This window comes from Anticarsia gemmatalis, chromosome 25, assembly GCF_050436995.1.
Source record: "Anticarsia gemmatalis isolate Benzon Research Colony breed Stoneville strain chromosome 25, ilAntGemm2 primary, whole genome shotgun sequence".
NCBI lineage: Eukaryota > Metazoa > Arthropoda > Insecta > Lepidoptera > Erebidae > Anticarsia > Anticarsia gemmatalis.
Genome location: NC_134769.1, coordinates 8,307,604 through 8,334,062, shown reverse-complemented (window position 1 = coordinate 8,334,062; position 26,459 = coordinate 8,307,604). Strand labels below are relative to the sequence as shown.

Genomic DNA, 26,459 nt, shown 5'->3' with positions numbered 1-26,459 from the left:
TGTAGTTCCTATGAAATCATATATAAAGAAGCGATTATTTCAAATATTCCAGTCATAGACGTGAGATCATTGTTAGCAGAACCTACTGTACATAGTAGATCCCGGAACACGGTACGGGATTCAAAGACACTTGCATACTCCTGGGATTCAAAATTCAAGTACCAAACCAAAATCTTGGATTGTGGCTGATTATAATAATAGGGTAGTCGACTGGGTTAACAATTTAATAAACTTTGACTCGTAAAAGGTTCAACCAAAAAGGTTCACGCTATGATTTTTTTTCGTGAACAATATTGACAGACTAAAACATTATATTAGACACATATTTGATCCCAATTGACACTAAATTGTATAGTCACTATCCATCTCGTATTTATACGTATACTAAAATGTGTTTTGACATTTCATAAAGAGTAGCTAATTTGACTAGTAGTCGGGTGCCATTTAAACCTAAATCCATGTGTAAAAAGTAAATAGAAGTGAATCTAAACCATTGGAATTGTTTATGTTCCTATCGTAAAATAAGTGGTGAGGCCATATTAAAATCAAAATGAAACATATGTTATTACAGCAATTAGATACAGTTATTATATACAGTGACTAGTACCTACAGACCTACGTATGTATAACTAAAGCTGGTACATTATTATAAATATTACAGTCTTCTAACTTTACCTGGAACTAGAAAATCTTAAAAAAATATTATTGGAAATATTTTAGCGACTTTATATATTAACTGATGAGTAAAGAGGATCAGTATAGATGGAGGAAAGATATCGCAGATGAAAAGTATTTTCTACTAGGTAAGTATATTCCAATTTGCAAACTATTTTTATGCCTTCATCAAAATTTGTGCAGTAGTTTTGCGTGCCAGAATTCCAAAGATACATTCTTAAAAACTTTACTGTACCTCTATATAACATATAGTAGGAATAAATGAGTAATTAACATGGCTGATGACACTAGGTTCCGCAATAATACGAACTTAACTACCAATGACCTCAAATTCAGGGTCATGTCATCGTCATGGTGCATAATATGGTAATCAATTCTATCGTAATTTTACTGACGAAAGTGTACAAAATATATTCTTTCGAAAGGTAAAAATCTTCGACGAATAAAGGTCTTTAAAAATCTTATTTCTTCAAATGATTGCGCAGTTCTTAATCCAGTTTTTTGATACATAAAATTATCTCTATATACACAATCGGAAATAGATAATTTGGGGCCCGATTTTTCTATTCTTAATACACGAACTGATCGTAACCATGTACTGCAAATCAACATTTTTGACAGCCAACAAGGCACTTGTAATTATTTTTAAATTAAAACAAGGCTTCCCATAAAAAAAATCGCAAAAAAAAATCTAAATTAGCCAAAAAAAAATATCGTGTCAAAATTTTCCTAATAATTTGACGGCAGTATAAAAACCAGGACCTAAATATCGTAAAAAAATTACACAAGCAAATCACGATGCTAAAACAATGTTTTAAAGTATCAAGAAAACCGGTTGAATTAAATAATCCTGTCACACTAGAACACTCAAATATCAACTTTAGCGTACAGGGAAAAGAGTTGAGTTTTCCTTGTGTAATGTTATGAGTGTTCATTACCCCAAGAAAAAGCAAATTTTATTCAGTCAGTTGCAATATTAACTCGGTGACGATATGTAGTACTGTTAAATAATCGCACGCGTAAATTTTCGGTGTTGATTTGTGAATAATATATTCAAAATAAATAAAAGTGAAGTGTTTTAATGTCTAAGTCGAGAATATCACCATTTTTGAAACAAGTAAGTTATGAATAAAAAAATAAACAATAAAAATAAACATTTTAAACCTATAAAAGAAATTAAGCCATTTTTTGCCGTGATTTTCTATGCAAATTATTGTAGATTTAGTAATAAATAATACTTAATATGTGAAAGAAAAATACAATTTACTTTACGTTCTCGAGGAATTATTAAATTGAGTGTAAAAAGAGTAAATTACATAAAAAATATGAATAATTATTGATTGGAAAGCATATTATTATATACTTATAAAATGATATTAAAAGGTAAAAGAAAGAAAATGATTTTCCAAATTACGCGCACGATAAATCTAAAATTAGGCATAATAAGAATACATAATATAGAAAATTAAACAAAAAGAGTTTTAATGAATTACAATCGAGTTTCTAAGCTGTCATACAAGTGCGAAATATTCTATACGAACTGAATAAAATCGTTTTAACGTAATAGTATCAAGCGTAGAGCTAAAAATATAAAACACACCACATGTTTCCGATGACGTATTGGTACTAATAATTAAGGAATTCACGATCATTGAAGCAAGTATTTGATGTGTGATGAATGAAATAAGTAGGATGCTTTAAAAATAAACTTTTTTAAAGTACCTTATTGGGATGAGAAGCTTGACTTTTCTTTTAAACTAAATAGTAATCAAAGAAGAATTTTTAAAATGAAATATTGTTTTGTGAAGAGAAATAATTTTGTAAATTTGACTTATAATGTTGCCCAAAAGTGGGACAATAACGACAATAAAAAATATAATTAAGGATCACAGTTAGATTACAATTTATGTTTATAAGCCATATTGTAAATAAGGCACGTAAGAAAAAACTAATTACGTGCAAATTCTAATAATAATTTATTTTTGATGGACCTTATCTCAATTTATATTTATTGATAACACTAACTATAAATAAACCAATTATCACGGGAAGTCTAGCAACTCATGCGGTTCGGGAACGAGGAAACTCGAAAAAAATATGTAAAGACACAGTATGGGTTATGTTTATCTGAATTGTGGTTAGGTTGATAGTTTTAATTTATATTTACATAATATTTTTTTACAATGGACAATATAATATAGGGGGCGCCCTAGAAAGAGATACACAGATGATATCAGTGATGTCCTGAAAAAAAGAATCGTGCGTAGTTTTCGTAACCGGTGGTCTTGATTGAGAAATTGGTGTCCTGTATGAAGCTAGGGAAGTTTGTAAGTATACATAGTACCAAGTGGCGTTCTTTAGTCTCTGACTACCTACTGATTTTATGTATGTCAACCATATTATAACATCGCGAAACTATAAAAAAATATATAGGTCAATAATGAAAGGATAATGGTAGAGTAACCTACACACCAAAGTACGCTGTCTACCGGTATGGCAATGCTAAATTTAATATTATTGATAAAATTCCTTAACATTGGAATGTGTGTAAATTAACGAGCTACAAACTAATAAATTACGAACACAACTGGATTAAATTTTGAAATATGATAGACTATTATTATAATAAACTGGGATCTAAGTTTCTTACTAGATTGAGCAAACGCGCAGTATTATTGGTTTCATATTATTTTCTCCAATACCTCAACGAGATAGACCATTATGTTCTGTTTCTTTAAGTAAGACTGTTAGAAGAAATGTAAGTACCTGTTTATGATCAAATTCTGGGTTTTACCAACATTCAAAGAAATGTTCCAGTGTCGAGGCGAAGCCATAAAATAGTTGATGATAAATATATCTATTTTTATATTCAAGGTTCACGTCGTTTGACCTTCAATTATTCGTATGCTGAAGCATTGATCAATGCGTGAAACAAATGTGTTTTCATTGTATCTGATATGTTAGCAATCAATGTCCTAATAAATGACATTGATTTTTCATTTATATAGATACTTTTTACCAGCAAATAACACGCTCAAAGCATAACTCTGGCACTGAAAAACTAGTGGAAACTCGTAAAGCAGATTTTCTTCTTTTAAATCATATGTTTTGGCAAAAAAAATGTAATTGATATTTGTTGGTGTTTGACGCTAAAACTACTGCATAGATTTCGATAAAATTTTACGTTGATGTAGACTATAATCTCGATTACCTTAGGGGCTTAGCTTTTTTCGCGACAGACCTTTCCATAAAGACGGGACTAGTAACCTAAATAATAAATATTTCAAATCAGATTACTGTCTGGGAACTCTCCATTCATTTTAAGATAGATTAAACCAATCTGAGACATTATCCGACAGTGGTTTTGACCTTTAAGAGCAGATTAGATAACTGTCATGCAACATTCCTTCAGTGTTAAAGCACGTGACGATATTATTATTTAGGGACTTTTTCTTTTTATAACTAACACTTCAAATTAGTCTTGTATTGCGGGGATTTTTACAAATAACACACTTAAAGCCACTATTTGATTTGCAAATATTTGTTTCATTTCATGTGGGGTCCTATAGTCCAAAAACTTAGGACAGAGCATAGGCATGCGCGAGTAAATATAAGCCTAGGGATCACTGATGTTTTAAATTCTAAATTTTGCATACCTCTCATAATCATAATCTCATATCCTTCAGCCGCATTCCAGACAAGGTTCTCTCCTAAGTTGTTGCACTATACGCTAATGTCGTTATTTAATCTTGCTATAGAACTGTTACTGCGTTTACCAGCTAGCCTCACGTATAAATTAAGTTAAATAAACATTTATATAAACAAAGTAGACTAATTTTGATTTTCTGTAAAGTTTCATCTCAATTGAATCAAAATTTCATAACAAACAAGTGTTATGCAAGGAGTGATGCGACCAAGCGTATTAACTTTGGTTTCTCTTGATATTTCGGTGCAGGTTGCACTGCCCATAGTTTCAAGCCGACTGAAAAACAATTGACAAATTACAGTTTAACTTAAAAACGTTAAATTAAGATGTCCTATCGATGTTTTTCTTTACAATGGAAGGAAGTGATCATCCATTTTCTCTCGCATTACATCTCAACAAGTTAAAATAGACTGTCAAAGGACGTGCGTCATTGTTGTTTCATCAACAGATTGAAAGAAATATTCGTCTAGTTATTCATCTTGTATTACAGGGATTTTATTTACAAACAATGAAATGGCAAGTACATAAAATACAATAATAAAGACATCATATTAGGATCAATTTCTACATGAATAAAAATATTTCGATCCACTAATATAGATGATTTACGTTAAAGTCGCCTGGTGATCAAATTTTTTGCAAATTTCGTTACATAATTTCAATGAGAAAATTAGTTTCGTGATGTAACTGTATATCCGTACACAATAAATAAAATCTTATAATTTCTTCAAACAAGGGTATTGATACAGAAATTTAACATAAGTAAAATCGAGTCATAATAAGTACCAGAACAACTTACTAAAAGATTTATGAGATGTGTGACCATATACTTAAAATTAACCAAGATTTAAAAAACAAAATCAATCGCAAACCAAATTATTTATTCTGTGTTATCATACGATATACCTGATGCAACAAGGGGTGTGTCTTATCAGCGGACAGCGCGCAATTTGTCAAAAATATTTTGATCATTACGTTCATGCGTCATGCCCGTCACGCCCGTCATGCCCGTCATGCCATTGAAACCATTTCCTTATTAACGTTATCTATTATTTTGTAAACACTCATTGCATGGCCTTTAGGCGCAATCTAGTCACTCAGTGTATCTGATGATACATGATAATAGTCTTTAATACGAAGCGATATAAGGTTTAAAGGTGTTCACTAATATGCATTAGTTCATAATCATTTGTAACGTAACATTTGTCTGAATGCTCGTCGTTACTTATATGAGAATGGTCTCTTATATAGTTTGCGTAAAGGTGTAAAGGAGTATCTTCTTATCGTATGGTTAGTGGTCAACCCAGTGTCAAAGTTGTTCAAGCCGCCTGAAAGGTCTTTGACGTGGCTACTACATAGTCTTATGCGCTTGTCATGTAAATGATTGTAATAACAAAATATAAATCGTATTTTTCAAAACATTCCATGACGTCATTATTTTTCCTATTACCTACTTGAACTCAGTGCTGAAATTATACCTAAAAAGAGGTTTTAATAAATGAGCTTTAAACCTATGCTTTGTCATAAAAATCCTTTCAGATACTCCATTTTTGAATGGAGAAAAGTTTTGTTTATATCCCCAACCACTACTCTGACCTATAACAACAACTAACACGTTTTATGACTCAAAGAAGTGGAGTGAATTACATACTATGATACTTGTATAAATGTTCAGTTAAAAGCTAATGCACACCTTAATATAAAGCCAAGTAAACAAGGCATATAAGATTAAAATTCGCCAGTAGTAATCTACCAATATATAGTACACTACTGAATCATGAATGAATGAAGCACGCAGTAGGCTTTCAAGCACAGATAGCGATAAGATAAGACATTGACGGAAATAATGAAGTCATCGATGTACAAGCAAAATATTTGTGACTTAAATCTCGACACGATTTAGATAAGACAGTTTTATAGAATTAGATAATTTTGGGTTTATTTTTAAATATGATTGATTATATAGCCTGAGCATTAGTGTCTGTAATTACGGACCAAGAGGCCTCGGGTTTGATTACCGAATATTGTAAAAATAGTAATTTTTGTTAGCCCTTACTGCCTTACATCTTGGCAAGGGAAAGAATTAATGTATGCAACTGCGGATAAAGGGGCTTCAGGTTTGATTTCCGAGTCTAGTAAAAATAGTAATAAATAAGGTCATTAATTTCCTATTGCTGGACAAGTCTTCCCCCGAAATAAGGAAGGTATTAGACCCTGAGACCACCAAGAGCCACCTGAGACCTAGCCAAGTGCTTGTTGCAGACTGTGCATGACTTGAAGAACCGAGTTAACCCTAACCATATAACTTTTAAATATTTCTAAATAACTTTGAAAAGTTATTGGTGTTGTCTCGGGTTGAACCCTCGGCCACCTTTGAAGGCAAATGCTTAGAATCTTATCACTGCTCCTTTCGTACAATATAAAACGTGAGACTAACATTATTCGCTATTTCGCCAATGCCCGTTAACTGCAAAAATTCTGGCATCGTGCCCAAATCGTTGGCGCCTATTGCACAAAACTTGAAATTGTTACGAAATCTTTTAACTATGGTTATTTCAAGGACAAACGATGTTTGCATGTATAATTCATATCCAGGCGTAAATGGAGTTCCCTTATACTATCATTTAACACTATTAGGTAACAGGTATAAACTGGTTTATAAGTCTCTTATTTTTTTTTATTTATTTATTTATTTATTCATCCTTACAACTATTTTTACAGGTTTACCCCAATACAATAGTGTAGGTACATTATAATAATTATCTTTTTAGGTAATAATCTTTACTACTATACTAATACTATAAAGCTGAAGAGTTTGTTTGTTTGATTGTTTGTTTGTTTGAACGCGCTAATCTCAGGAAATACTGATCCGATTTAAAAAATTCTTTCTTTGTTAGATAGTCCATTTGTCGATTAAGGCTATAGGCTATATATCATCACGCTACGACTAATAGGAGCAGAGTACCGGTAAAAAATGTTACAAAAACGGGGATAATTTTGACCCATGCTCTCTTATGTGACGCAAGCGAAGTTGCGCGAGTCAGCTAGTATAATATATAATACTAATCAATAATCTATACCCTATCACAAACTACACAATATGTGGCCTTTGTTACACATTATCACCAAATGTGTAAATAAATAAATTTTACATATTTCAGCACGTGCCAAATATCTTTATGTCTCTGAATACCGCTTCAGGATTGACGCTACAGTTCAAACGTCACCATCACCCCATTCCTACCCTATATATAGATAATATCACGCATTTTACACCCGAAGGAGAGGTGCATAAAATACACCCATGTTTTGCCATTAACACATTTAATAATAAAAATGTAATAGGAAGCGAGCATGCTGTTATTTGCCGGGCACGTTACAAAACTCCAGGCTACAATTTGAAAAATAATCGAATATAAATTAGAAAAAAACCAGTAGCAAGTTTACCGACATAAACAACCAATTTCCCTCATTTACGGAATTTAGTTTCAAAAACAAAAGTAGCACGCAGGCGAAGTCGCAGAACACATATAAGCTATAAAACAAAATATATTATAAACGTATCTAACCTACAACAAGTACAATCGTACGTGAATGTCGTTACATCATCAGTATGTATGTATGTCTGGCAGTCACATTACGACATACATTCTTATTGAAGGGCTCTTACCGTTAATTTTACATTGTAACCAGTTTTGGTACCTCTTTTTTGTTGAAAGGTATTCACTGCCAACTATTGAATAAATTTTTGGATGAGTCAGTAATTCGTCCCTTTCGCAAAAGAAACCTCTACCTGGTAGTAAACTTGTAATTATTGATTCGCAACTGGTTTGACCACAGTGGAGGTAAGTAAAATTGCCAATAATAATCAATAGTTTAAACACGTATTTATAATTTTCAGGATAAAGCCAACCTGTAGTGGCTCCCTATTTTAAGACAGTTCACTCACGGCTCAATTCTTTAAAAAAATTGTGATCATGTATAATGGATCACCCCGGGAAAGGGCACTAGGTACTCGAAACACGTGGTGGTTAGGTTAATGTATGAACCGGGACATTAAAATCTCAGTAGGTACTGCTCAAGGGATGAGGCGCGGTATTCTACTAATATTATAAATACGAAAGCTTGTGAGGGTGTATGGATGTTTGTTACTCTTTCACGTAAATACTGCTGAACCGATTTCGATGAAATTTGGGTAGAGATATAGATAAGACATAGGGGTAAAATAGGGGCTTTTGTCTCGAAGTTCCCGAGGGAACGGGATTTACACGGGATAGGTTTCCACGCGGTCGAAGCCGCGGGCGGCCCCTAGTTCAAGTATAATCCTGAGTTTCCTAGCCAAGTAAAAACCATTCTTATTTATCGCGATGTAACAGATTCTGACATTCTTAACTCGTAGATGTAGAGTCAGCTTAGAATAATGAACCGTCACTCAATTTTGAGTGTCGCTCAAGTCTTTCAATCGCTACAATACATGTCAAAGTGAAGATTTTGACAGTACGTACGATAAGTAGGTAATATTTTGTTCTCAAAGTAGTAAGTATGATTGACGTTTTATGCAATTACAGTACAAAAGATGATGACTGGTGTGGCAGCAGTTCATATTTTTAATGCTATGAACGTAAGTTTTAAACATAAGTGAATATCTTTTGACCTATACACACGGACATTCTCACATCTAATTACAAAATAAGCATAACATATAAAGTAACCAGACAACTTACATAAGTTATGTACTTCTTAATACATACATAATATGTAGAGAAATTAACATCTTTATTTAGAACAGATACTCGTTCTCATCACACCAATATTTGTCTAGGGCAGAATTCGACCCCACCACACGCGGGCGCAGGTATTATGGCAAGGCGATCACATCAACCACTGCGCAAAACTTAGTAGAGTGCCATGTACAGAGGTTCGCCTGTCGGAGGTATACCACATTCATAATTAAAACATTAGTGACCCACAGGTTTATACAGCTAACGGTGAACTGACTGCCTCCGTGGCGCAGTGGTTTAGGTCGCCACGCCGATACCACTGCAACGGGAGGTCGTGGGTTCGATTCCCACACGGAGCAATTATTTGTGCGATCCACAAATAATTGCTTCGGGTCTGGTTGTGCTTTGTGTCCGTTGTTTGTATGTTTGTAAAAGTCCCCGCGACACAAGAGCAATTCTTAGTGCGGGAGTTGTCTTTTTAAAAATAAATAATAAATAAAATAACTGTTTGATGCAACTACTTTATTCCGAAAATACACAAAATTGTAATTTATTATCTAAATAATTTAATTACATATTATACAGTTCAGAGAACAGATAGGCAGTCGCTCCATGTAAAACACTGGTATTCAGCTGCATCCGGTGAGACTGGAAGCCGACTCCAACATAGTTTGGAAAAAGGCTAAGCCATGATGATTATACAGTTCAGAACTCATATAACTAAATATTTACATTAAATTATTAAAATTAAAACTTGTATATACACATTGACGAAAAAAACCAAATATATAAAAAAAAATTAAGAATATAATAGAACAAAAGCGCGCTACGCGTCGTAGTACTCCTCCACATCGCTGTCTATCGGGAACGTTCCCAGAATGCTGGCAGCATTGCCACTTTCGCCATTTCTAACTGGTCATACTATGATATACTCACCGACACCACTACTTAACATGCATGGTACAATGTATTTTTATATAGACTACTAGCGGACACGGCAAACGTTGTTTTGCCAAGTAAATTAAAAAAAATATATTGTCACTTAGGAGTATAAAAAATAGATGTTGGCCGATTCTCAGACCTACTCAATATGCTCACAAAATTTCATGAGAATCGGTCAAGCCGTTTCGAAGGAGAATGGCAACAAAAACTGAGACGCGAGAATTTTATATTTTATGTATATATTTTTTTTTTGTGAATTTAAACCATTCTCAGATCCCCTTGAACTCACACAAAAAAAATCATCAAAATCGGTCCAGTCGTTTAAGAGAAGTTCAGTGACATACACACTTACAGAAGAATTATATATAAAGATATAGGTTCTTCATCAGATTACGATGTTAAAATACATCTCGTCATACATGCCCTCCGGCCACGACTAACTTAACCTTTTGAAGAATGTATTATTATGTAAATTATAATAGGAGAAATATGATAATTTGTTCTCTCTCATAGAAAGGTTTCTTGTTGACTTTTTTAACTTTACTTTATTTTTATATTATTTATTGCTTTAACAGTATAATGTACATATTAAGTGAAAGGATTCAGGATCTACCTATCGAAATTTTAAATATACGAAAGGACATTACAAAAAAGCAGTAATTAAAAATTACCTGCAAATCCTCAAAATACTGTAGCCTTACTTTGCGTTTCTTCTCTTCTTCTCCTGCTACCTTCCTATTAAATTAACTATCAATTCTTTAGTAAGTTCAGTGGCAAAAATTTGTTTGAAAAGTTATGTAAATAACAACTTTGCCACATTTGAGAGTCAATTTATCGGCGACCTCCGTGGCGCAGTGGTTAAGGTGGTCGCCACGCCATTGCGTCGGGAGTTCATTGGTTCGATTCCCACACGGAGCAATTTATTGGGCGGTGCACCAATTGTTGTTTCGGCTCTGGTTGTACTTTGTGTCCGTTGTTTGCATGTTTGGAAAATCTCCGCGACACAAGAGCGATGCTTAGAGTGGGAGCTGTCTTAAAAAAAAACTAACCGTTTTAAATATAAGTGCTTGTTCACGTTGGAACGCGCGGGCGCGGTGGCGGTCGCGAGCGTGGGGACGTGGCGATTTTGTGTTGACGTTGGCCGCCAGGCGTTTGTTTCTAGCGACAAGCTCAAACTGGCTCAAACTGGCTGAACTTACTTGACGTCGCGAGTGAATCGCGCCCGCCACCGCTAGTTCGACGTGAACACACACGAACATCTTCACGCGTTTGATATTGCCGCGAGTGCGCCGCGCGCGACATCGCTAGCTTGCCCGCCATATTATGTTTGATATTTCGTGACCGCGCCCGCGAGTCAACGTGAATAAACACTAACAGATAGATATATCTAACCGGAAAATATATATTAAACACACACAAAAGTTATTTATTTTTTATCTTCTTCGTTTCCGTTCAATCTGGTTATTAGGTAGATAGCTCAATTTAAAGTCACGTGGGAAACAGTCACGTTTATGTACAAACTAGACACTAATATGAGCTATTATTTGAGTTAAGATGGATATGCATTGGAGCGTAATAATACTTTTTAACGTTTAGATATATGTGAATACTACGTACATAAATTTACATGAATATAACGCCAGTTATACCCGAAAATGTAGGCACTAGGCAGGGATGTATGAAATACACTCATATTTCGCCAATAACAATGTTAGTTCCATGTAATAGATGGCGAGCCTATTGCCATTTACCAGGCACTTTACCAAACTTCTATTGAGAAATATTCATATATAAAACTAGCTGACCCGCGCGACTTCGCTTGCGTGCAATAAGAGAGAAAGGGTGAAAATTTTCCCCGTTTTTGTAACTTTTTTTACTGGTACTCTGCTCCTTTTGGTCGTAGCGTGATGATATGTAGCCTTTGTCCTTTCTCGGGTATCAGTGTATCTCCATACCAAATTTCATGCAAATTGGTTCAGTAGTTTAGGCGTGATTGAGTAGCAGACAGACAGACAGACAGACAGACAGACAGACAGACAGACAGAGTTACTTTCGCATTTATAATATTAGTTATATTAAATTATATTATATTATATAATAAGTTATATAAAATTGAAAGGAACAGTAGCATTTCGCCCGACCCTATAATCTAACCCTCATGATCAGCAATAAAATAAATAACATTTTATTTATAACATCAATCCATTTATGTCCGAAGATGCGGCTTTTGCATACCCTCGAGAAATGCGTAAAACCACTTTTAGGTTTCATCACTATATTATATTTGATATTTTCTTTACCGTTAGAACAATTGGTAATTATTTCTAATAACTTTGAAAAGACATTGTTGGTGTGTTGCCTCGGGTAAATACAAATCTAGTGTCTACTCATCTTATAAAATTCACACGTGGTTTTACCTTTTTTACCAATTATATTTAATTGAGATTGCATGGATTATTATAATTATACCTAAGTAGAAAATCATAATAAAATGTTTGACGAGTGTGGAACGGATATGTTTGGCCCTAAGGAAAAATGGGGAGATTTCCTTTAAACACTGTTTATCCTAGACTACTAGACAGTCTATATATGATGTAAATAAGGTACATAAGAGTTTGAGGAAAATCGAAGAAATGAATTGCAATTATTGCAACTATCGGGGGTTAGACACAACGTATTTGTTAGCAAAATCTGCCTTCGTGGCGCAGTGGTTTAGGTCGCCTCGGCGGACCCTTGCGGAAGGTCGTGGATTTGATTCCCACGCGGAAGGGCGTAGATTTGATTCCCACACACATGTTTGTGCGATCCATAAATAATTGTTTTGGATCTGGTTGTGCTTTGTGTCCGTTGTTTGTATGTTTGTAAAAGTCCCCGCGACACAAGAGCATTTATTAGTGCGGGAGCTTTATCTTCTTAACATAGGGCCAGATTTTCATACAAAATTTCTTGTTAGTTAGTCGATAGTGATAGAGAATCGAGCTACAAATCACAAAAGCAGTTGAAATAATAATTTTCTATTTACATCAAAATGTGAGTTTACATTCATTAATTCATTTTTATGTATGCCAGGTTCTCATTACATCTATTATTATGACGGTCTGCATACAAACAATAACATAAATTTTTCAGTGTATTTCAGGAGACAAACAATTACTTAACCGTCTGCTGAATCATTCACACAGTTTCAGAGTTTTAGTTTCAACACTTTCACCTTTTATCTTAACGATGTATTTAATAATATATGTATATGCAATTTATTCTGTCTGCAACGTCTATTTAATAGAAAATACAGCTAAAATAAGCTAAACTGAAATTGATTAACAATTCTACCAAGAATTGTTAATAAAGTGGTTCTAAAAATACAAACATGCATTATAATTTATATCGGTTTGGATATTTATCGAACAACAAAACCGACTTGACTTTGCCGCCAATTAATTCAAGCCAAACATTAACAATGTTAGTCACATTTAATAGGCGAACCTATTGCCATATACCGGGCACGTTACCATGCTCGTAACCCGGAGTACATATCTAGATACTAATATTATAAAGCTAAAGAGTTTGTTTGTTTGATTGTTTGTTTGTTTGTTTGTTTGTTTGAACGCGCTAATCTCGAGAACTACTGGTCCGATTTGAAAAAATCTTTCAGTGTTGAATAGCCCATTTGTCGAGGAAGGCTATAGGCTATATATCACCACGCTACGACCAATAGGAGTAGAGTACCAGTGAAAAATGTTACAAAAACGGGGAAAATTATGATTCCCTTATGTGACGCAAGCGAAGTTGCGCGGGTCAGCTAGTTGAACAATATTCTAATGTAAATAACAAAATCAAAACATACAAAATAATATTTTATTTATGACAGAATTAACTGATTAATTAAAATTGTTAGTCCTATTTGTCGTCAGGTTAACATCTGACGACAAAATAAATGAGACTAACATTTATATGTGTCAGTGTCTGTCACGGTCGAAGAATATATAAAAAAAATCTAATAAATAATTTTTTACTTTGTTTGTTTGCTTGTACTTTAAAGAAGAAGTTTATAGTTTTGGGCACATATATATAAAAGACTTTATTTTAAAATGCAAATAAACAAAAACATTTACAAGTTTTATATAATTCGTATTCCAACTTAGACCTACCGTACTACATAACTCTACAGGCTCAATTCCATTTAAGATGTTATTAAGATAATATTCCAGTTATAATAAGATAAATAATTAAGTGTCAAATACGGCCTACATAAAAAATATAATTAAGAACTTTAATTAAGTTTCATTCTTGAGACAATTTACATTTTGATTAGTTTTTTTGTCTATCTATAACTTGACTCATTGAGGTTCTATTCCCACAGGGTATAAAGTATTTGCATAATCTAAATGTACTCGAATCCGGTTTGGCTATTAAAGAAACTATTTCTTATAATCCGGCAAGCAAGTAGAGAGCCTAAGCGTATGGATACTTCTGAATTCTGACTATTGTATAACTTTAGTATAAGTTATGAGACCGAATTTGAGATTTATTTTTTCAGGGCACAAATATTTTACGAATCACTTTCTATCCCTTCTTCAAAATCAAATCATTTATTCATTTAGGTCAAGTGCTGACACTTATGATAGTCAATGATACAGAGAGTGAATTTACCGCCAGTTCGGAAGGTAGGGGCAATGAGAAGAGCTGGCAAGAAACTCCTGGCCACTCTTTTCAATCGCCAAATGGTTTTAATGGTTGTAAGTAGCTGCTACCTACCAACACTACCAAACACACTTTCGTCATAACATAAATTAAATCAAAATTAAATCTTGTTTAAAAACATAAATAAATTTAACCCATTAATGTCCCACTGCTGGGCAAGGGTCTCCCCCCGTAATGAGGGAGGGGTTAGGCCTTGAGTCCACCACGCTGGCCAAGTGCGGGTTGGGGACTTTGCATGCCCTCAATTATTAAACAAATTTTAGGCATGCAAGGTTTCCTCACGATGTTTTCCTTCACCGTTGGAGCATGTGATAATTATTTCTAATACACACATAACTTCGAAAAGTCATTGGTGTGTTGCCTCGGGTTCGAACCTGCGACCACTTGCGTGGGAGGTGTCAACTTATACCACTCGGCTATCACTGCTCTAAAAACATACTTCAATGAATTATATACAACACCCCAAGGTAGACTTTAAAAAAATGCTTTTTAGCATTAAGTTCGTCTGAATATGACTTAGTATATAAAGTTTAAATAAAGAAATATTTGGATAATCCAAATTATTTGCTTACCTACATCAGTTTGATATTTTTGTTGTTACAACAGTAATAAGTACTTAGTTTTGCGTTGCGTGATTATTGATGATTACAATGTTTGTTCATAAATCCCGCGGTTATTATCTAAGTAGTAAAATTATCTGCACACGATGCTTACTTATCCAAGGAATTTTCTTGAAATTACATATTTAACAGTGCAACACTTTAAGTAACGCTAGGCTGTGTCGTGTGCGCTATGCTTTCAAATAACAGTCTTATTAAAATATTGCTAGACCCGAAGCTTACCTTTACTGGAACATACTCGCTAATATATTACTACTTTTTTGTTAAAATAAATAAGAAAAATACATAAATCAACAAACTCCTACATTCAATATATCTCTAACTAGCTGACCCGCGCAAATTCGCTTGCGTCACATAAGAGAAACATAATTTTCCCCGTTTTTGTAACATTTTTCAATGGTACTCTGCTTCTATTGGTCGTAGCGTGATGATATACAGCCTATAGCCTTCCTCGATAAATGGGCTATCTAACACTGAAAGAATTTTTTAAATCGGACCAGTAGTTCCTGAGATTAGCGCGTTCAAACAAACAAACAAACAAACAATCAATCAAACAAACAAACAAACTCTTCAGCTTTATAATATTATTAGTATTAGTATTAGTATATTAGTATTAGTATAGATAATATTAGTATAGATTATCACTTGGTCTAACGGCGAAAGAAAACATCATGATGAAACCTTGCAAGCCTAAAATGTTTAATAAGACATTTCTTGACGGCTGCAAAGTCCTTAACCGGCACTTCAATAGCGTGGTGGACTCGAGGCCTATCCCTCTCGTTCGGAAAGAGACCTTATACACCCTACATTTTTTTTACCCATGACTGTCTAGACTCTAGCTGCTGAGTGCTACTTTATGTTCCTATGTAGCTTTGTTATTAAACAACTAGAAAGCGCCCGACTTCATCTTCGTGTAAACTCTTCCCGTGTAAATCCCGATCCCTCGGAAACTCCGGGATAAAAAGTTCTCTATGTGTTATTGTGGTTCTAAATTGGTTTGAAATTGGTTTAGTAGTATTTGCGTGAAAGAGTAACACATATCGAGTTCCTCCGTGTTTCGGAAGGCACGTTAAATTGTGGGTCCCGGCTGTCATTTTTGAAGGTCTTTGACAGTCGTTAACAGTAGTCAGAGGCTTGAAAGTCTGACTGACCAGTCTTATCGAAGGGTATCGTGTTAAATCCTAGGTAACTGGGTATTCAGCTGCATCCGGTGTGACTGGAAGCCGACTCCAACATAGTTTGGAAAAAGGCTAAGCTGATATATAGAGTCTTGACCAACCATTCACATACCGAATGTTACTATAACAAATTATACTGAAGCTCATCTGTTATCTACTAGCATCGAACTAATCATGAGATGTTTGTTTCCAGTGCTTCGTGTCAGCGACGGTATGTTTCACCACCATCGGGCACGGCTCGGTGGTCGGTTTCCCCGCCATCCTGCTGCCACAGCTCAAGGAGCCAGGGTCTCGCATGACCCTCTCTGAAGAAGCTGGATCATGGATAGGTGAGGACCATTAAAGCTTTTTGTATTATGGAAGAGACCTTCGTCTACTATGGAAGTCTTAAGTGACTGTTCTGAATATGAGTCCTGGTGGAACCAGGATTCCGTATTGACGAAAGAGTTTGGCTAAGGATAGTTTGGGTGACGTTAGGAGGAGGTGTAAAGGAGGACCGGCAAAAATGTATGGTAGCTAGTCCAAGAACCAATAACGACGTGACATGTCATTAGAAAGGTCTTATAATATACTAAAATAGTTATTGCAGATCATTTCAAATCATTGTGTGAAAAAAGTTATGACGATATGAAAAGCTTATATTCATAGGGATTTTAAGGAATAAAATTACATTATTTCTTATACAGTGATTTAAAATGAGGTCCAACAGTAACTATCACAGTATATATTATAAGACCTTTCTAATGACATGTTACGTCCTTATTGGTATCAAGGACCGTTTTATCCGGTCCTCCTTTGAAATTGGTTGGCGCTTCTCTTTTGTGTGGTATAAAACAGCGATCTTTTGACCAGGGATTGTAATGATTTTTGCTTGTTTTAAAACTATATTTAGATCCCAAATTAGCCTTAGCAATTAAAGGCACCGAGAATAATATCTTCAATCAACCTTCAAATAAACCTGAAAATTCACAAAGTACTAATGAACGATTATAATTATTATTGATCAAAAGATAGCCCATTGTACAAGAAACTACAAGAAATGATAAGAATCATTACAGCGTGGGTATACAGATTCAATTCAGACAGTTCTAAATAACCTTTAATTAAGGTGCTTTTCAGAATAACATCAAACCTTAAATAATAATTGCATTTGCATTGAATTGTTATTTTTACCACGGCCTTGAAAGCTTTAAATAGGCATTTAAAAATACTCACATATACCTTACTTTTATTTTTAAGTTTCGCGATAAAAAATACTTGGGATGACTTCTTTAGTCGTTATGATGGTTACAGTTGGAGGTTCGATTCCCATACACATAAAAAGTATTTGTTTAAAGCACAAAAAGATATTTCGGATCTTCTTATACTTTGTGTGTATGTGTAATTCCCAAAGGAACGAAATATACTAAACAAAAATTTACCCTATGGTTGAGTTAAACTTAAATCCAATGAACATTTATTACTGCTGTAGTCTTTTCAAAGCACAATGTTATTATTCTCCTCTAACATAATATTTTCTATCTCCTTCCAGCATCAGTGACAGCGATCACGCTGCTCCTGGGCAGTTTCCTGGCGCCGCCCATTATGGGGCGGTTGGGGCGGAAGGTGGCTCACTTCGTGGTCATTGCCAACATCCTCGTCGGATGGACTGTTATACTCCTGGCTAAGAACCTTGAGGTAGAGGCTTCCATAACATAGGCTCTTTGTTTACTCCACTTTTGCAAAGGCGTAGCTTATTCAGCACTCCTTCGCATGGCTTTGTATGATGACATGCTGTGTTTTTGTTCAAAAAAATAGATTGAGATGAAGAAATAAATTTCTATGTGTCCTTTTGGGTCTCCATAGTAAATTCCTGTAATTAAAACTCCGAATTGGAGAATTTTTAAAGGATATAATGTATAGACCCGAGAATCGGAGTAAAAAAATATAAATTAACGCATGCCACTATAAGCGAAATCGAAAATAAATATTGAAATTGCCTCGTAAAATTTTGCAAAGCACCTTCGGTAAAATAATAGCAATACGCAGATCTTCAATCAATTCCAAGTTCATTGCTGTAAGTGTCGATTGTACCATTATTCCATTGATCACGATAAATTGATATTGAATAGAGACAATGCTGTTTTGATCAATTCTAATAAAGATTGATTAAAAATAGACTTATTCTGTACAAAGTATTTAAAAGGTACTTAGTAACGACCTTGTTGTATTTGTAGAACCATCAAGACACTTTTTAATTAAAAATAAACGTCTATAGAGATTTCAAGAAAATATTACCCAGTAAAAAATCTTTCAACGTAGATATTTCATACACTTCCATATTAACTTAGATCTACTACTCATTACAAAATCTTTTCGTTTCAGACCATGATCCTCGGGCGAGTAATCCACGGTCTATCATTCGGTCTCATGCTGCCTCTTCGATCAGTCCTCATTGGAGAATACACCAGCCCGAAGAACAGAGGCGCCTTCCTCACTACCATCTCCGTGACACAAGCCTTCGGGATCCTTTTAGTCCATCTCATAGGATCCGTGGTCTCATGGCAGAAGACCGTTCTCATCGTGCTCTCGTTCCCAGTAGCCAGTCTACTCATGACTTTCTACGCTCCAGAAACCCCTAGCTGGTTAGCAGACAAAGGGAAATACGAAGAATGTAGAAAAGTCTTCCGCTGGCTTCGAGGTGATGGAGAAGATGCAGAACTGGAAGAAATGATCAAAGCAAGAGTCTCCGAAGCTAGTAACAAGAAACCCATCGCTAACTGCAGAGATTTAGCTACATTGATCAAGAAAAAAGAGTTTTACAAACCCATAGTGATTATGATTCATAGTTATTTGATGGGAGAATTCTCTGGAGGTGCCTTAATGTCGTGTTATTCTACTACTGTGATTGGTATGACTGTTGGGCCTGAGGTCGATGCTCATTTCTGGATGGTTGCATTTGATGCTGTGAGAAACATATCCAATATTATAGCTGTTTACGTAGTCAATAAGGTGAAAAGACGAACCATGATTTTGACTACTGGTAGTCTTTGTATCTTGACGAATATAGCTTTAGCTTGTTATGTATATACGAAGCATATAGGAGTTCTAACATATACTGCTCCTTGGATACCTTTAATGTTGATTAATATACAATTTATAACAATAGCAACGGGTATGATATGTTTACCGTACGTCATAGCTGGAGAAATCTTTCCTTTGGAGTACAGAAGTGTCGGTGGGAGCATAAGTCTGGTCTCAATAGCATCAGGGTACTTTCTTGTTACTAAGACTTTCCCATCTATGGTCGGGGCTATTGGTCTTCACGGTTCTTACGCGGTTTATGCCGCAGCCATGTCCTATAACTTGATTGTCGTCTGGGCCCTTCTGCCAGAGACCAAAGGAAAGACTTTACAGCAGATTGAAGAACATTTCAGAGGTAAACCTGAAATAGAAGATTTGGAAGTTAAACAGTCTTTGAAGGAGAAAGAGAGTAAGGACCATATAGAAAAGGTTAATAGTGTTTAGGAGAAGGTAAATTTTGACGGAAGTATTATTACTGAATTAAGCAGGTGTTTGATTTACACAAATTTATAATAAAACTACTTGAATGCTGTACGGAAGTCAACTAATTTATTTCATCAATCAAAGAATGAACAATTTATTACAGACTATAGACAAAACATAGTACCAAATTAGTACAGGTGGCAGCACAAGCAATTACATGATACTAATTACTAATAACTTAATATCCAACATAATATTGTTACAGATATTTTTCCAACACCGCCACTATATCTAAACAATATAAACAATAATTATATTAACAAAAAAATATAAAGATTAAACAACCTGAATGCCTAATTTATCTAAAAATTTATGATGCTTTATTGAGCACAAAGCTTTTGTAAGCAGATCAGCAGGCATTTCAGCTGTTGACATGTATTTTAAATTTACAATTCTTTTTGATACACAATCTCTACAAAAATGATACCTAATATCTATGTGTTTAGTCCGTTTATGAAATACAGGATTAAACGCTAACTTTTGAGCACTTTGGTTATCATTATACAGATCAATACTATACAATTTTTTAGTTATCTCAAATTGTAAGTTTTTTAAATAAATGGCTTCTTTGCAAGCTTCAGTCATAGCCATGTATTCGGCTTCACTACTAGATAAAGCTACAGTTTGCTGTTTTTTACATTCCCAAGAAATTATGCAGCCTGAAAGGGTAAAACAATAGCCAGTGTATGATCGTCTATCAATGATGTTGCCACCCCAATCAGAATCAACATAACCTTCTAACAATGAATTTCCATCATGAGAATAAACTAAGCCAAAGTCTTTAGTCTTTTTTAAATATTTTAGAATTCTCTTAACATATGCACAATGTTCTTTAGTATAAGAATTATTAAATTGACTTAAAAACCCTACTGCAAATGCAATATCTGGCCTGGTGAGCACTGCCAGATACATAAGGCAACCTATAATTTGTTGATAGGGGAAATTACCAACATAACTGTCACCTGACGGCTGTAACTTACTCTCCATTGGAGTTAACACAGTTTTACAATTGCTCATATGAAATTTATGTAAAATCTTCTCAATGTAGTCTTTTTGATTGAGAGATATAGATTTCTTACATTTATCAATATTGACATTAACACCAAGACATTTTTTTAATTCTCCTAAGTCTTTGATTTTAAAATTATTAGCTAAAATATCTTTTAAAGACTGCGTCTCTTTCAAATCATTTGAAAAGATAAAAAAATCATCGACATATAATGTAACTATGACAATATTCTTATTTACCCTTTTTAGATACATACATGGTTCATATTTAGATTTAAAGTAACCAATTTTTAACAAACATTCATCCACTTTCTTGTACCACATTCTCGAAGATTGTTTTAAGCCATATATGGCTTTCTTCAATTTAAGAACTTGACCACTATGAGTCGGATCAGAAAACCCTACTGGTATTCGCATGAATATGGTTTCCTCAAGAGTGCCGTTCAAGAAAGCTGTGGTCACATCAAGATGCCTTATATTAAGACCTAGCTGAACAGAAAGAGCAAATAATAACCTCAATGTGGTGTGTCTCACTACGGGAGAAAAAGTGTCTGTATAGTCCACACCTTCAATCTGCGAAAAACCTTTTGCCACTAATCGCGCACGAAAACGGACTTTATACTCACTATCATATTTCTTTCGTAGCACCCACTTGCACTGTACCGCTCTACTGTCTGTTGGAGCTTCACACAACTCCCATGCATCATTGTCTTTGAAACACTGTAATTCTTCCCGCATGGCTTCCTTCCATTGCTCCTTTTCAGGGCCTTGCAATGCTTCACTGAGAGATAAACCAGCTGCATCATCATAGGTTTCTTCATTCATACAGAGGTTAGAAAACCCAAATCGCTCTGGCTTCTTCCTCTCTCGCGTAGGTCTGGGAGTGTGATGCATGTCTACATTCTCCAGCTTACATTCTGCATCTTCATAGTCACTAGGAAGATATGACTCATCACTTCCTTCTAGTGTAGTATCTAGGAACTCTGTGTTATCTTGACCGGACGTCTCTGCACTGGTCTCCTGGCCAGATTCCTCCACATGGATTGGATCTAAGCTCTGTGAGCCATCCGCCACTGAATCAAAACTCTTACCTTGTATTTGAATTTGACATTCAGATTTTGATTCCGGCTCAATTATTATCACGTCTCTACTGGTCAACACTTTTTTGGTTTCTGGGTTAAAAAGTCTATATCCTTTTATATTTTCTGGATATCCTATAAGTATGCACTTTTCTGACTTTTTGTCCCATTTCTTTCTTTTTTCTTTAGCTATGTGCACCATCACTGAACTACCGAAGATCCTGACATGACTGATATCCGGCTTGGTGCCATTCCAAATCTCATATGGTGTTTTGTAACCCAAGGATGCTGCCACAGTACGATTCTGCAGGTACACTGCTGTACTGGTGGCTTCTGCCCAGAACTGTTTTCCTAAATTCGCATCAAAAAGCATGCACCTAGCTTTCTCTACGATTGTGCGATTAAAACGTTCGGATAACCCGTTCTGTTCTGGCGTATATGGGTTAGTCTTCTGATGAAGTATTCCAGATTTATTTAAAAACATGTCAAATTCTTTGTTGCAGTATTCTAAACTATTGTCGCTTCTTAGTATCTTGACTTTATTCTTTGTTTGATTTTCTACTTCAGCCTTAAACTGTTTAAAGTATTTCAGGGCTTCATTTTTGTTTCTTAAAAAATAAACAAAAGTCATGCGACTGTGGTCATCGATGAACAATAAAAAATACCTGGAGCCGCCGATTGAAGTATGTTCCATGGGTCCACAGATGTCTGTGTGCACTATCTCCAGTAAACCATTGCTTCTCTGGCCTGCACTTTGGAAAGGTAACCGACTCTGTTTACCTTCGCAGCACGTAATGCACGAAGACTTGCTTATATTTTCAATCTTATTGCCAATGGACATACCATGCACTGCATTGTTCATATGTTTTAAGTAGTCCTTGTTGACATGACCCATTCTGCGATGCCATGTTACCGCCGACACTGCTGATGCGACGAGATTCACTTGACTGGACAGATTCACTTTGTAGACTCCATTGACTAACGATGCTGTAGCCACAAGAACATTTTCCCGGTTGTAAACTTTACAGCCGTTTGTACTAAATGAGACTTTATTTCCCTTGTTTATCAATTGGCTGACAGAGAGCAAATTCGTTGTCAAACTTGGAACACAAAATATGTCCTCAACCATGATATCATATTCGCATTCATCGGTTTTTGTGGTAATTCTCGCATTGCCTGAACATAAAACTGACACCTTTTCATTGTTTGCAACAATAATTTCCTTGAGTTGATCGTATTTAGCATTCATAATATAACTTTCGTTTGCAGTGAGATGGACGCTTGCGCCTGAGTCGATATACCACTCGTGTTTATTGAAATTCCCACTCAAAAACACTGCGCTAAAAGCATTTGATTGCACCTTGTTGTTTTTCTTCGAATTAGACGAGGAATTTTCATTTAAGGGGCATTGATTACGGTAGTGGCCGGTTTGTTTACATGAGTAACACTTCACCATTTTGTTTGATTTGACAGAATCAATGCTGCCAACATTGCCACTGTTTTTTGCCATAGACAAACTCGTGTTTTTCTTTCTATTGAACTTTATTGAACGAGTTGCAAATGCACCATTGACTTCACTCTCTTCCTGTTCCGGTGACGACATATCCAGCAACTTCGTTTTGATGGAATCTGCCGTTATCGAAATTCCAGAATGTTCAATGGCCATTATCATCGGCGCAAAACGGTCTGGCAAACCCGCCAATAACAATGATCCTGTCCACTGATCATTTATCTCAAATCCAGTCCCACTTAGTTTCTGCGATGTATCAATTATCTGAGTAACGTATGATGTCATCGAACTACAGTTTTCAAGCCGTATAGATATTAAATTCCGTAGTAGACTAATTCGTCTCGAAAATCCACTATCATCGAATAATTGTCTGAGTTTTTCCCACAGTTCTTTCGATGATTTTACTGTCTTTATGTGGACGTATAGGGTGGGGTCAATAGTCATAATTAACTTGGCTTTTGTTTTTTCGTCATCTGCCTCTTCTACTTTTTTATCTGCCACTGGAATAACACAATGTTTCATTCCTTCCAGGACTAAAAAGTTCTCGGCTGCGAAACACCACTCACTATAATTTTCTCGACCACGCAGTTTCGGCACGTTTACGATATAATTCGACGCCATTGTTCTAACAATACGAAACACACCGGTCAGTCACTATGCAAAAAAAAGTTCACAAATTACTGTTCGAATTATCACGTAGCAGGTTATCACGCTTAGTAAACTGTTTATAACATTTGCAAATGTCCAATAAACTACTAAATACTGTGAAATATTCGCGAAACGATTGCCCATAACCTATACCGTAAAACGGGGTGAATAGAATTCGCGGGGTGAATAGAAAAAAAATCAGGAAAGTTTTCAAGCCCAATGTTTGAGTACTCTTCGTTTAAGAATTTTGTTCAAATTTGAAATGATTACACGTCGATATTACTTCTCTGCGGTGTCATAATTGTTTAAATGTTTAAATTGATATTTATACCCAAAAAATTGCTTCAAAGTCAACCGTCCTCGAATGCCTTAATGGTCCATACATTTTTTTCAAAACTTGGGATTTAAAGTGGAATTTCTTTTCTAATGAGTTGTTTGGAGTGTTTATCTCTTTAGGTGTATATTTATCTATAAAGATACAATATTGTTAACTGAAAAAACGTTTTAAAACACAATTTTTCCATTCACCCCTTTGGTCGTTTCGATTCACCCCTATCGCTGGGTGAATAGAAATTGACCATTTTTTTAATGAAATATCGTAAAACTATACATATTTTTGGACAAATATGGTTTTAACTCTTTCTTCATGGCGCCGGACATGATATAAAACAACCTGACAATAAAAATAACAAGTTATTCACTACAAATTTTTAGGACAAAGTTGAAAATTGTTTCTATTCACCCCGTTTTACGGTAATAAAACTACTTGAATGCTGTACGGAAGTCAACTAATTTATTTCATCAATCAAAGAATGAACAATTTATTACAGACTATAGACAAAACATAGTACCAAATTAGTACAGGTGGCAGCACAAGCAATTACATGATACTAATTACTAATAACTTAATATCCAACATAATATTGTTACAGATATTTTTCCAACAAAATTCCTAGCTATCATCACTGCCATTATAAATGGAGAATCCATGTCCACGAGAAGGAGACTTAAGATCAAGGGCTTACCCAGATCTCTAAGTCTATTAAAAGGGCCCGTTTTGACATGTTTTGAGACCATTGTAATAGCACACAACGATGTTTAATAATCTGTTAAAAGCAGCTCAGCCAGTAAAACTTTGGGACAATAATATGCTGATATGTGCAAGAAAATGGTTATTCAAAATATAGTCTAGTATCTGTGGATATCTGTAGATCTCTTGAATCAGAATTATCTTCGGGACATTGTTTATAATAATACTTAATCACACTAAAAGTAAATAAAATTCAGTCTGCATATCATTACAATTGCTCAAACTCAAATTAACTCGAAATGTCAAAAATAATACGACGATAGCTTAAAATTAGATTTAATGATACAAATTAAAGTACGTTCTCTAGAATTAATGCAAACGATAGTAATGTGATATTGTTAATTAGTTCCAATAAGTTACTGTTATGTTTTAAGAAAATAAAAAATTGATAAAGAGAACTGTCTTTTGGATATTTATAAGTTCACCTTGATAAGTCCACCTAACATACTCCTACATACAATACTCGTTCTTTTTATTAACTGTAAGCTGACACATTGCTGAAAAGGGATTTCTCACAATAAGGGAATTAGGCTGTTATGTGTAGCCTAGCCTTACATTTTACCCACAGAGAAACATTTGCAAGTGCTCGACACTCTTAAACTATCCCGTTGTTTGATAATATGTATATAATAGGCTACGGGAATGAACGCAAAAACGCATATTACAATTCCAAGGTAAAATGTGTGATGATGAACAATTCTATATTGTCTTTAGGGCCCAGTACCAATCTCCGGGCTACCTTTTTCTTTCTTTGTCTTGTCCTCATCTCACTGCATCTGGTATATAGGTACGGTAGGACTGTGGGACGCTGCAGCTGTGGGGATGGAGCTGGTGAAGGCTGCAACTCGGGTATGTAAGGATCGCTTTTGCGTTTGTCACTTTTATATAATCGGACAGATCAGACACCCCTGTTTATAAAGACGCTTACCATTGAAGACAATTTAATAAACATTAAAATTTTACCCGACTCGGAATTTGAACCTATGGCCTCACGATCAGCAGTAGTCATCATAGCTCATCGTGAATTGCGTATTA

The 26,459-nt window shown here is 35.0% G+C and overlaps 1 protein-coding gene across 1 annotated transcript; it reads left to right on the top strand.

The window, feature by feature from the left end:
• The first annotated feature begins 1,655 nt into the window (after nucleotides 1-1,655).
• Nucleotides 1,656-20,145, top strand: LOC142983840 (facilitated trehalose transporter Tret1-like). The gene is made up of 4 exons (XM_076130975.1): nucleotides 1,656-1,792; nucleotides 16,737-16,872; nucleotides 18,075-18,220; nucleotides 18,908-20,145. Exons 1-4 carry the CDS (start codon nucleotides 1,757-1,759, stop codon nucleotides 20,048-20,050), a joined length of 1,461 nt encoding a protein of 486 aa, XP_075987090.1. The 5' UTR covers nucleotides 1,656-1,756; the 3' UTR covers nucleotides 20,051-20,145.
• Nucleotides 20,146-26,459: the final 6,314 nt, after the last annotated feature.